Below are 12,925 nucleotides of genomic sequence, written 5' to 3'. Positions count from 1 at the left end.
AAATGACCGGCGCCAGAAGAATATACCCCAGTTCAGCAAGCGGCTGAGGTTTCATGGATCCAGGGTGCAATCTGGAGCATTCATGGGGATCCTTTACCGATCTAGTTTACTAGGATTGATGAAAGTGAGCGAATGTTATTAGTGAGTAAGGTGAAGAGAACTGGCCTGGACACGTTGAACTAATCTGTTTGGTGCCTCCCTGGCTCATCTGGTAATTCTAGTAATAGAAACAAAGCTTTCCTTGGGTTATGAAGGCTTTATTTAATCTGATTCTTCCGTTGTGAAACTTGTGCGATCGTCTATTCCCAGAAATTTGATCGGAAATCTGACTAACTTTAGTTGAAATACCAGCACGTTCGTGATTCAAACTTTCTTGTCAAAGATAAAAAGTTGGCTGCAGCTGGAATATCAACCGAAAAAGAGTTGTCGGTGGTTTTTATGCCCAGTTTGGACTCTGCTGTAACTCAGTGTCTGTGCATCTTGCGAAGTCAAGCTTACATTTTTGGTCTTCATTTGCAAGTTTACTCATTCCCAACCATTATAGTTGTCTTTTGAGTTACTGGACCTTCTGCGGTTTTTGTCTACTGTAGTAAATGATTACATATATTTTGACCTGTCCTTTTGAGGTTTTCTCCGTGACTCTGTTCATACTGTTTCGTGATATTGTGGTTTGAGTAAGAGTTTAAGCTCAGCATAGAATATTGCTCCTATAATATTTCCCTCTTAACGTCGACAGATGAGATTTCTTCCGCGAAAGTGGTTCTCAACGAGAAGGAACTTTGCCCCGAGTAGTTTGTTTGTTATGTTTATCCGGAAGTGCCAAAAAAAAACCGGAAAAACTTGAGTCGGTTTATTTTTCTACTCACAGGAAGTACAGTGTGTAATCATGGTCGTTATTAAGCGTTTTATAAATGTTCACACGTAGAAGGAACTTCCTCAGTGTTGTTCAAAGAGCAGCACTCATTTTCCTTGTGCGAGAAATGTCAATAGATCACGAACACACACATGGGTCTAATTATAAACGCGATGGGTTATACCAAATGCGTTTAGTTACACTTGAACTAATTCACGTGATGATAATATTGGTGTGCATCATTCAATGTATTTTGACAAGTCTCTTCAGGCTTAGAGGTTTAGTTTCAAGTGTGAGTTCTTGTGTTGTTAATAAATCTCTTCAGTACTGTATCTATTTAGCATTCTTGACATTGTGTCACAAGTGTTTTTTTTTTGCGTCTTGATTGTAATACTTCAGAACGTTTTCAGTCCTTGACTTCAGTAGTAACTGTGCAGTGATAACTATGCAACTGTTAAATCACCTTTTTTTAAGTTAAATCTCTGTTGCGGTTGGAATTGGAATCTGCTTGGAAGTTTCCCTACCTTTTCAAACTAGTGTAGGTCAAGAGTAATCTTTGTGAAGTTTTAATCTGTGTTGTAATTATTGAACTTATAATTTTTTTCTTCTTCCTCTCGCCTCTTTTTTTTTTTCTCATATATCGCTCCGAAAGAAGTCCTTGTTGTATTTATTGACACTCGTGTCTGTAGTATTATTCTTCATCGAATACTTTGTACCGTCATCGATGTCTCGGAATTTTTTTCATAAACACATTTGTACCCTTGCTGTGAATTTATACAGGTAATCTATTGAAGAGTTACGTATCCAACAGGTACCAAATCGTCTTCTTTTTGACAATTGTGGGGTCAAATGTCAAGACACTTAATACATTAATCTTTCAATGTATCTATTTCAATAACTGATGGTGACGCCTTATTAGCAGTGAGATGAATATGAAGTGTCATGCTCATTTCCTGTCTAGAGATCGTCTTGTGTGGCGTGGGGTTGATTGAAGTATGGTACTAATTTGTGACTAATGACTTTAAGACAAGGTGCGACTGGTTATTCAAAGTGGCATCTTAAAGTGAAATCTTTTATATAAACAGGTCCCGGCGTCAGAGAAGACCGGCTGGCTGGGTTTCAAGCAGTGTATCAAGAAAGAGATGTCCTTGTAGCAAGGTCGGGGATTTGCTGTTATTTATTACAATTCCACCTCCTGGTTTGGCGTAAACTCTGAACCAAACCTAATATTCGCAACGCTCTAGAAATGAACACTGAATTTTCTGTGCACGAATGGAGGAAATCAAAGTAACTTGCCCATAAAATTGAATATCAACTAAAGTTAAAGGTTTTGTTTCAGCTGTATCTAAAAAGTATTGATTATTCTATCGAGAAGAAATGGGTTTGCATTCAACGAAAACCGAATGTACACCCCAAATATTTGCGCGACAGTTTTAAAGGTTTCAAAACTTTTAATGTTTATTTAACTGTAATTTTTTCGTGTTCGGCTCCTAGAGCCTCACAAGAAATTGGATGAAAATGGACACCATTGCCTTCTTTCGGATTAAATTCCCGAAAAGATTCGAGCCCTGCTACAATGTTTGTGACAACGAAGTTCAATTACCTTGTTCATTTAATTAATAGTTTTCATTGAAGATGATAGACCTCCATCACCACTCATGAAGGAGTGTTGACAAGTCTATCACGATGTACACCGCTAACAGGTACATCTGATGACATCTGCGTCCAGAAAAACGTTATCGTACCTCTCCGGAAACGACCATTAATTAATGATTAGCGGCCATTAGTGTCGAGTGTGGCATGATAATGAACACGCTATGGCTATTAATGCATTATGCAGTGGAATTACAAGGTGTCTTGCTCTCGTGGATGAGGGCAGCATTTGAAGTGACAATGATTTATTGTTCCTGCAGAGTGGAGTCTAGATTGCGTGTAGTCGTGGTCTCATTTGCGGTTTACCCAAGGAAAGTAGTGTTTTTACGAGGTGATCGGTAAAACAGGATAATGCAAGGGGCGGCAGTAGACAAACATTCTTACTGACAAGTCTCAAGTTCTTATCTCAATTTACAGTGGGTTTTAGATTGTTCTAGATGACGTCATGAGGTTAAGTGCGTCCTAACGACAGTCAGTGTTTGGCAAAAAACAGGTCTGCTCCGAACGAATTGTGATCGCTCACTTGGGGAATTTGTTTTGCATTGAGTTGCCTAAAGCCATCTCAAGAAGGAAACGATCACTCGAGGTTTCACCAAAGATTGCGTGTATTTTGAGATTATTCGCCTTCTCGCCCCCTTAAATCGTCGACTCGTCTAAGCTCGAATCATAAAGCCGCCTAAAGCCTTTAATCATTCGATCAATTTGTCTCGAGAATAGCTTTGAAATTCTTGCGTATATGCCACATAAGATGGATATGTCGCTATCTAGGTTCAGAGGAGACCGCGAGCGGTTTGTGTAGGATGCAAAAACTGCTCTTTCTTGTCTTCATCGCACGCATCCCATCAGTGCATCACGCGACGGTAGCAGAAGCTATCTGGGGTTGAATCAGATTTCTAGAAGTCACATGCCATCGCTCTTCACAAGTGCGCGCGTTCTGTTGATTATCACAAGACATAACAGCCTTGACTCGCGGTGATCTTACGTAGGGTATTCAGTGACCACTGTGGCGCCCGTTTGGCCATGTCAGTCTCGGTCGCACTTCCATTCTATTCGGCATCTCTGGGCCTTCTCATAGCGTTCGCCATCCTCCGGTTTCTATTCTGTACCTTGGTGTTTCGCAAGCTGGTCGTTAAACTGTTCATCAAGTTTGCAGGATGCGAAATCAGCCAAGAAGTGTACGGCAATAGTTTGTTTGGATGGGAGATGTACAAAGCCGTGACGGCCGCTTTGTTGACAGATCTGCAGAAAAAAGCTGAGCTCGGTGCAGAAGCACCAAATCCTTGTGTCGTGTCGGCCGACGGCCAGTTGCGTTCACATCTGTTGGACTTCGCCAAGAAGAGCAGGCCGCTGGTGGTGAATTTCGGCAGCTGCACTTGCCCTTTCTTCATGGACCGCCTCAAAGACTTCAGCGAGATCATGGCGGATTTTAGTGATATAGCTGATTTCGTCGTCATTTACATCTCCGAAGCGCATCCTTCAGATGGTTGGGCTTTCAAGGTAATCTTAACAGCCTAAATTTACTTCTGAGATACCCAATTTGTCGTATGATCCTAGCAGAAATGTTACTTTCAAATCGGAGGATGGATTACCAACTCAAACTGGCTTTAAACGTCTCTATGTTATCCTCCTTCGCGCTTAGGTCCGTAGTATTATGGTGTATGTATTCATACGTATTCAGTCGAATTCGAAGAACCATGAAATTAGACAACTATACAGTTTGTCGTCTGTAAAGGAAGCCCTGTTTGAATATCTAATTAATGAAGGAATGAGCTCGGACTTTGCTCTAACTCGTTTACGCTTTTTACATCACGATTTAGACCAACTTCCACGTGAAACGGCATCGTACTCTGGAGGAAAGGGTCCAAGCCGCTCGGTTGTTTCAGGACGCGTCTAAGCTACAGGCTCCAGTGTTGGTGGATTGTGTAGAAAACGAAGCGAACCGAGCGTATGGCGCCCTGCCAATCCGACTTTGTATTATCTTAAATGGAAGAGTGGAGTTCGTTGGCGGGATGGGTCCGACATTTTACAAAACACAGGAGGTCAGAAGTTGGTTGACGACTTGGAGGGAAAGTGAATTGAACGTGTAACTGTAGTGCTATACACGTGCACAAGTATTCAAAGTAGCACAGCGAGATACAAGGTGGAACACTAAAAAATGAAAGTTCAAGCACGTGTACTGATCGCGTTCTTTCGCCATCGCTGTATCACTTACATTCAAGAATATCATGAACAACATTATAAGGATTTTAATCAAGGGGCTAGTGTTGACCACACGACAAACGCTAGCCGTCAAGCCTAAAGCTACATATCTCTGTATGCTTGTAGGTTGTCATATTCAGTAGACCTGAAAACCTAAGTGCTGCCGGAGAGGCGTATATGGAAGATAAATTTGACACGAAATTTCTTACTTGCTTCCCATCCGAAGACAATATTTAATAGCCATACATGCTTATATTTACTCTCGTTTCGTCGTACTAAGAGTTATTGGAAATTTGTATTCAAAACAGAAATTCTCTAGGATAAAAGGTAAACAGTTCCTTTTAGTCTCAGTTGTGAGTTTCGAGGTGTATATTACCAATAGTGATCCCTTCAAAAGCAATGTCACCAATTTCGTGGTATTTGCCTGAAGGTTAAAAGGACGAAAATACGATACAACTATTTTAATCTTGCCCTGTGCGGTCATCGCATTTGTGTTGTATAACAAAACAAAGAACAAGGTGAGAAAAATAAATAACAGCTAAAAACTTGAATCTCGCTGCGAATTTTAATCCCCTAACCTCGTTTGGCGATCATTTCTACTTCACCTCAGCATATACAAACATGAAATCTAATTACGCGATTTTCTATCCATCAAAAACCGCAGGAAGTTGGTTAATGTCACTAGACGTCAAGTTGCATTTTTGTGCGTGAAGGTTGTTTATCGCAAATCCGGAAAAAGGTACACGCTAGCTTGACATTTTCAACTTGACCGGAAGATGAAAGTCCGTGGCATCAATCCTAGATGATGAAATATAACATATTGCCAAGGAAATACCTATCAAACTGAACGCTGTGAAATGATCCAAACAAGGCTCTTTGTTCAATTACAAGTTGTTTTCTTGTCGAATGACCCTGGAGGGTGTGCAAGCATTAAAACGTTTGCACTTCTGCAAAGTCCGCATCACGCGATGATTTTCTTATTGGACGTTAACGCTAAATATCCAAACACATGTGATTTGAGCTGACTGAGGAGAACTCTCGTATTATGCGCGATAATCTCTGATTGTCGAGACCCTATTTGGAAAGAAATGTTTACGAAATTTATCGCGTGACTATCGGGTCTGGTAAACAGCCTTTGTTTTTAGCGCGTGTGCCCGAGATCATTTAGGAAGTACCTCCTCGTCCATTGATTTACGATCTAACGATCGATTGGCTAAGTGCTAATGAATGAGAACCCCACTTGAGAAGATTCGTTTTTCACTAAGTGATTTCTCTCGCTTGAATCCATCTGCGGTACAATCGTTGGCGACGACTGATTGGTTTCGCTAATCTACACTGTCCTTTATCAGGTTTTTTAGCTGTAGGGCTTCAAGCGTGGCACTGTTTGCTGAAAACTTTTTCAGTGTATTTCTTTTTTGGCAGGGAAATCAGTCGTTTAGTGGTAATCAGTGTTCTAATTTTAATCAAATGCATCATATTGTGACACATTTCAGCACTCACAGAGTAAAATGCTATTTGAAATCTGGTGAAATCACAGACTTCCGGTGTCGAAACGAATAAACATCATGAAATAAACAAATTAAGAAAAATACTATGTCACGGATGAAAGAGATGGTGGCGAATCGAAAGGAAATTTGTTTTTCTTTTTTATGAAAGTGCAGAAACCAGTGTGAAGCTGATAAAGAGACTTTGAAACTTAAAAAATCGCCCAAGAATAATTCTAATTTCAGTTCATTCATTATCTGACATTTGAGTTAACCTCGCGTGATAGACACACAACGATCGCGTGAATTTGAACACTACGTCATATTTGTCCAATTTCCTCACGAATATAGCTTTTCCTTTTATATCTGGCCGCTTGGATCACGTCTGAAACCCAAAAATATTTTACTTGGACTGGTCTTTATTAGAGAATTACCTTTTAAAACCTTCCGGTATTTTTCAAAGTATAATTATCGATATTTTCTTATTGTCTAGAAGTTGCTGGGCGGATAGGTCTGAAACCGCCGAATTATAATTCTTGTGGATGGACTTTTAAAGAATACTTGAAATCAAAAGCGTTAGCATGGCCACTGGTGATTAAGTTGACATGAATCTCTTCAATGCGAAAGAACTGATAAGACGTAAATTAAAATTAACAATTGCAAATTGGCACCTCGCTTCCGAGAAGTTCACTGATTCAAAAAATGGCGTTTACTTTAGGTCACGTACACCATTTTGTCTATTATCTCAGACGATTTAAAGAGATGATAATTTTTTTTTGCAGAGAACATTCCTTGCAAATTTATATCAGCTTTCGTAGGAAATGTCTTAAGAAAAAGTTGTAAACATCTTTGGATGTCAAAGGGTAACTACATATTTCTGCACATACACCTCCCTGGAATAGAACGAAACTTTGTTTCAGACAGGGACCTTCCTTTAAAACAGAACCTTAAAAGCACTCCCAAGGACTGTAGAATTACTCAGGTAGAGTTTCAAATTATTTTTAGACCCGCGTTAAAGGATTGACTTCATTAGTCATCAAAGAAACACTAATTACTTTTCACCGACGGTTCTTCGAGAAAGGGCAGAAGGGGCTAACCAAAACCATTATCTCTTCTCTCCAGCTCACGTGGTTTCTCAAATTGCGTGTTTCAAAGATTACTTTGAAAACAGAAAACCACCATCAAACCATGAATAGAAGCTATCTTCTGTCCATTTACAAAAAGTATCAAACCAAGGCTTCACCTCTAAAAAAGGTAGCATTTCATTCCTCTGTTAAGACTTCCAGATGTTAATTTCACAGTTCGATCGTTTTAATTTTTTAAAGACTTAATTTGGTAATGACCACCACAAACACAGCTCGTTTCCAAAAATAGACTGTTTACTGAAAAGAACGCGATAACAGCTTCAATAGTTTTTCCAAAAGAGGGAAATATAGCAAGCATCTGCTCTGAGGTCGAATATGGAAGAAAAATGCCCTCAGCACATAACATTTAAACAGCAGGAGGTACAGTTATGGTTATTGCTTTGTTGCGCCGCACAGAACAAAAAAAAGTGTATGGCCAGTGCAAATGTTGCTACGTCCAAAGGTGTTGGATATCGAGGAGTTGAAACACTTGAAGCAAGCTATCTACGTACTCTGGCACTCGACAAGGAAGATTCTCTCTCACCAGTGCCTCTCGCTTTAGCGCATAAACTAAGTCGCAGAGAAAAAAAATCTAAAAAATTTGAGTTACTGAAAAAGCGCAATTTTTAATTTAGAATATGTCGAAAATTTAATTTAGCTAGTCACAAACTGAAAAAGGAGTTATTTTGTTATGTACACAACTCCCGTCTCATAGAAATATGAAAATAAACATTTCACGGTAAGAAAAGTAAACACGGATTTGCTTTATAAACTGTAAATTCTTTCATAAGAACTAGTTTTCAACCCTTTTCAAGACCAGATACACTGCTACAGAAATTAGTTAAGGCCCGAAAATGTTGCAGTCAACCGCAGTTGATGAATTTTTTTCAGCTTCTGATGACTATAAATAAATTGTTTTAACTTTTGCGATAGCTGTATGAGTTGTTCAAACATCGCGTGATTTCATTGTATCTTTCATCGATTCTAGAAAGTTCAACTAAAACAGAATTATTTCACCTAGTACTTCTCATACCGGGAAAAACAAAACATAAATAACCGGTGAAATTGCCCTTACTTTGCAAAGTTTGATTCGAAAAGTAGAACTTCTCATGCAACTGAACAAATTATTCAATGGGAATACTTCGATCGCGTGACCTCAATCTTCGACAATTTCGCGTGTTCGCTGAATGACGTAATGCAGAACATGAATGGGCACACTGCGTGTAAGCTCAATACAAGGGGTCCGTCAAAACAAACTTCCCACAGAGCTTAAGCGACATAGGAAATGAACTTAACTGCGATCTTCCTTCAGCAGATTGTAATCTCGCACGCACAGCGACCTAAGTCAGATATACAAGGAAAATTAAAAGGGAACATTTCTCGATTGTGGTAAATATTGATCTACGCTTGTTTGCATTTGAGTGAGAAACGTCCGACTTTCAGGCACCGAACAGCTAACACATAGTTTGCAGTGACATCAACCCGCAGTTTCAATCTGCGACACTTGCCATCAAGTTTATTTGTATTGAAAATAGGTTTAGGGACGCCAAAATGTTCTCTGTTACTGATTAAGTCATTTTGTAGGAGGGAAAAATCACTCCAAATCGATTTCCCCTTGTACCACTTCACTTTGTTTTGTTTTAGGCCTATCGCCGTCATCGTTTCATTGTTTATCACTCATTTTCAACGATTATTAACACGTAATTTGTGTCAAAAGGAACATAAACCTCATTCACCGCAAGTCACGATACTGACGAGATCAAGTCTTTTTGCACATTAGAAACTATAAAATGGGCGCAGATTCCAACAAGTATTTTCCCACTAAGACAGAACGACGAAATTGAAACTGGGACCGAAAACCTGCCACAGGTTCGTTTGCGTAGAGCGCGCATGATTGACAGTCCTTGTGCAAATAAAATCTGGAAGATCTAGCAAGAGCACTAGCTAGAATTACGTAATTCAAAAATTCTCTCCCACTGGCGATTGTGGAAGGTTTGCAAACCGATGCGAAGTAATGGAGACGCTTTTAATGCACACTTCTAGTTCACTCTTAAAAGTATTCATCGAACACGACCGAGTCGAGCTGCTGCTAAAAGTGTTAATTTGATCGATTGATAGACACTAAGCCTCTACAAAAAAATTACAAACATTTAAACAGTTACCATTGCCTTCCGGCTCTTAGTCTCAAATACAATGTTATTAATTAAGTGAGTTGTGTGAGGTATTTACTGCAACGCTGCGATACGCGTGCCACAAGAGTTGGCAAAAACGGTCCGAAACGTGTCTAGGAACTGAATAAAATAATCAGCGGATTGTGCAGATTCTTTAGCCAAACCAAAGGATTACAGATGGAGAAAACAAGCTCAATAAGATTTTAGATATTTGAGGTGAACAACAGGTTGACTTAACCCTGGGCTGCCCAAGGGAGGCGTGTAAAATCAACATGAGCTGCAGTTGTAAATGCACGCAATCTATCTTAATCACTTGGGGGTGACAGTCCAATCAGAGTTCACCTTAAAGTGCGATAAAAATTCCTTTCAGAGAAAAATTGGAACGAAGCGGGTAGGAATGTACCGCTTCGCTGGCTCAAACTGGGCAATCGTGTTGAAATCGAGAGGTGTAAAGTACGTCAGAGGACTCGTACACTTGGAATAGACTATTTAACACGCGATTTATTTACATTCGTGTTTTCGCACGATGAACGACTGGTCAAGCAACTACAAAGACTTCCTTTCATCAATTATTACACTGAGCTTAGAATTAAAGTTGTCGCGACCGTTTAAGAAGCTATTTCTACAGATCAATGACTCAACTGCTTGTAAGTAAGTTAAAGACAAATAGTGCAGTTACTCGGTCTACCACGACATCAAAACACGTCAACAATATCTCTTTGTTAGTTGCTACCTCAAATCTACCTTAAAAATTAGTATTTCTTTGAACCTCGTTCTTGGTCATTGTTCGATACTTTTTGAGCAAGGATTCCCAGATCTGTGCGTTGCATGAATTGTTATAAACTTCCGGTTTTAGCCATTTATCCTAATTGTCTTTCCTTGCGTGGCTTGTTCTATGGAGGCGCATCATTTGAATGTTTTGTGTTCCTCGACTCGGTTGTTTCTAATGTTTTACGCCCGATGACGGCCAGTTTTCATAAGTTCAACCTTGTATTCCTTTAACCACTTTGCCACATTTTGTGGGTCGTAAAATGTCGGTCCAGTTAAACCAGCAAATTTCACTTTTTGATTCTTTATCACGTAAAGTCTGATAGGAAGCCCGGCGTATGCATTGTTAGCTTCGTTACCCATCGTGTCTATCATTATGGGACAGCTAAAGTGAACAGAGTCCTGCATAAGCTTTGCTGCTCGGCATCTATCCTCCAGGGTCTTGTGGGTAGAAATTTTGACGTTGTTCTAAGTATGAGATAGAAAGATTTAGTCAGTTGCTGTGGGTCTCTTAATCATTTTGCATAGGTTGGACTGTAACAATTACTCACATTAGGAAACTTCTAAGGGGCGTGCACAGGTAAATTTTGCTCATATAGACACTGTAAGGAAATAGTTTTTTTAAAAGACTTTGTATCTCACCTGAAAAGCCCAACCGTCACTTGGATGGGCTTCCTCGACGTATATAGTAAGGAAATCAGCAACATCACTGAATTCCTGTACCACGCTTAGAAATTCGCCCACCCTAGCTCTAAAAACTGGGCAGGTCCAGCTGCAGAAGTTGACAACCAGTGGACGGCTCCCCTTGCAGAAGCTGAGCAGTCGACTATGCGACTCTCCGTCTAAGGAAGCAAGGAGAGGGTCCGGTGCCGTGTGATCCTTTCTTACAGTTTTCAGAAGCTCGAGATGGATGGAATTGCGCACAGATTTCAACATCTGCCAACTAAACAGTGAACTCCAGTACATTTCCTTTGGCAGCGGTACAACCGATGTCAAGTCCATCAGTTTAACCACGATCCATCTTGTTCTGGGCAAAATTCTGAGAACGCGTAGGAATGAAAATGCCACCAAGAGAAGCAGTGTTGCTGCGCAGTGTACAAACGTGATACTGGTCATTTTCCGCGACATTTTTTTTCCTCGTCGAAGCAGCAGAGCCAGCGAGTCAAAGCTCGTGTGTATCTCCACTCGAACACTTTCCGTGGGTTTGAGGACCGCAATGACAGCGTATTTATACAGCACCGAAGGAATGTCAGTAATTTTGTTTCTCTTGAAAACACTCATTCGACAAATCTGACCTCGCCGATGAACTCTCGCGTGACGGTTACGCGGTTTTTTTTCGTGCTGGCAGGTGCGGCGTGCAGCTCTGGAACCAATGAAACCCAAACAGACAGACTTGCGCAACTATGTAGGACAAATTTTGTCTCTTCTTATTCAAATAGCACATCTGTTGTCACAATAAAAAAAGGTGTTTAGCTATTTGCGAACAATTGGCGCCGACAATTTCTCTGCGTGCATAATGTGGTATGATTTATCGTTAGCGCTATGTATGCCGTCCGATTCTCTTGCGAAAATTGACCCACATTTATTCGTTGCGTCTCACGGAATAGTGATATTTCGTCTAAGCCTCTTTAGTTCAAGCACTACTTTCTTGTTATTTAAAGTTGTGCATGTGTTCCGTTCAAGTTTCAGTTGTCATCGCTGAAGAGTGAAGAGTTCTTGAAAAAGTTGTTAATCTGACGTTCCCGATTAAGTCGTGTTACTGATTTTCGCAAGGCCTAGCCACGAAAGCACACGATGCTTTGGTGCTTTGGGACCATGTTGTTAATCGTTTAAACAGATTTAAAACATAAGTGTTCAAGGACGCCAAAAATAGAGAAGTGCTAGACTTCTTTGCGGTGGTGTTTTTTCCACATATGTGCGTTGACGTATTTTTCGATCTTTTTTGCATGCCACAGTATGTAGTCTGTTAAAAATAGCTATTGGCTTGCGCTTGTTTCTCACTGTGCTCTATATTTGGACTTTTTGATGGAATAAAAGCTCTCCTTTAGTGATAAACCCATGTGCTTTGTTAAAAGAATGCACGAAGCCGAGTGAGAACATGAACAAGAGAACAACAACTGAAATCAAAGAGACCCTGCTTCGAGGAAGAAAAAAACAAAAAGGATCACTAGTACGAGAGGAAAATTCGTGCGTCTAGCAACTGTAGTCAACATCTAGAAAAATGAATTACGTTTAAAAGGGAAGTTTATGACCAATAAAACTATTTATACAAACAGTGTTCATATTGAAAATAACATGTAATATCTACAGACATTTCTGATGGATTGTAAACAGCGATGAAGCTTGCGTTTAGAGCCTATTTTGGAGCCTATTGCTCAAAATATTCGTGTCCTATTTGAAGTTGTTCTCAAATGTTGCACATTGTCTGAAAGTTTTTGTTACGGCCTATCGACTTTTAAGCATGTATTGTTCAAAACTAATAAGTGTAGGAGTTGGAGTATTGGTTGATAATGAAGTAGCTGTAAAAAGGAAAATTGAAGGTTCGGATACCACATCCTCTTAAACTCTGAACTTTAAGAAACCTTTTCTGCATTTAAGATGATGGTTGGTTATAAAATAAACTGCCTTGATTCTTGCTATTTGTGAAACTCCAGAAATTCGGAGAGCGTACGG

General features: G+C 39.9%; 3 protein-coding genes across 4 annotated transcripts in view; 2 read left to right on the top strand and 1 right to left on the bottom strand.

The window, feature by feature from the left end:
* The window catches only part of LOC111338794 (calcium uptake protein 3, mitochondrial), a 42,178-nt gene that overhangs the window by 20,091 nt on the left and 9,162 nt on the right, over window positions 1-12,925 (top strand). The window contains exon 13 of one of the 2 annotated variants that reach the window (XM_022945334.2): window positions 1,939-2,179. The exons of the other annotated variant lie outside the window; for it this stretch is intronic. Coding sequence (XP_022801069.2) covers window positions 1,939-2,007 — 69 coding nt within the window. The 3' untranslated portion in view covers window positions 2,008-2,179. Of the gene's footprint in view, window positions 1-1,938; window positions 2,180-12,925 lie in introns of those variants that run through there. 2 annotated transcript variants of the gene reach the window in all.
* Window positions 2,042-5,256, top strand: LOC111338836 (thyroxine 5-deiodinase). The gene is made up of 2 exons (XM_022945377.2): window positions 2,042-4,003; window positions 4,324-5,256. Exons 1-2 carry the CDS (start codon window positions 3,527-3,529, stop codon window positions 4,591-4,593), a joined length of 747 nt encoding a protein of 248 aa, XP_022801112.1. The 5' UTR covers window positions 2,042-3,526; the 3' UTR covers window positions 4,594-5,256.
* LOC111338818 (thyroxine 5-deiodinase) lies at window positions 9,966-11,632 on the bottom strand. The gene is made up of 2 exons (XM_022945358.2): window positions 10,895-11,632; window positions 9,966-10,720 (listed from the first exon to the last, which is right to left on the bottom strand). Exons 1-2 carry the CDS (start codon window positions 11,531-11,533, stop codon window positions 10,436-10,438), a joined length of 924 nt encoding a protein of 307 aa, XP_022801093.2. The 5' UTR covers window positions 11,534-11,632; the 3' UTR covers window positions 9,966-10,435.

Source organism: Stylophora pistillata, chromosome 9 (genome assembly GCF_964205215.1).
Source record: "Stylophora pistillata chromosome 9, jaStyPist1.2, whole genome shotgun sequence".
NCBI classification, from domain to species: Eukaryota; Metazoa; Cnidaria; class Anthozoa; order Scleractinia; family Pocilloporidae; genus Stylophora; species Stylophora pistillata.
The sequence above is the reverse complement of the archived record's forward strand: the minus strand, read 5'-3'. Positions and strand labels throughout refer to the sequence as shown.

Coding starts and splice junctions, on each gene's coding strand:
- LOC111338836 (XM_022945377.2), top strand. CDS start 3,527: ATGTCAGTCTCGGTCGCACTTCCATTCTATTCGGCATCTCTGGGCCTT. Junction 4,004..4,323: donor CAGATGGTTGGGCTTTCAAG/GTAATCTTAACA, acceptor ATCACGATTTAG/ACCAACTTCCACGTGAAACG.
- LOC111338818 (XM_022945358.2), bottom strand. CDS start 11,533: ATGAGTGTTTTCAAGAGAAACAAAATTACTGACATTCCTTCGGTGCTG. Junction 10,721..10,894: donor GTGACGGTTGGGCTTTTCAG/GTGAGATACAAA, acceptor TCTCATACTTAG/AACAACGTCAAAATTTCTAC.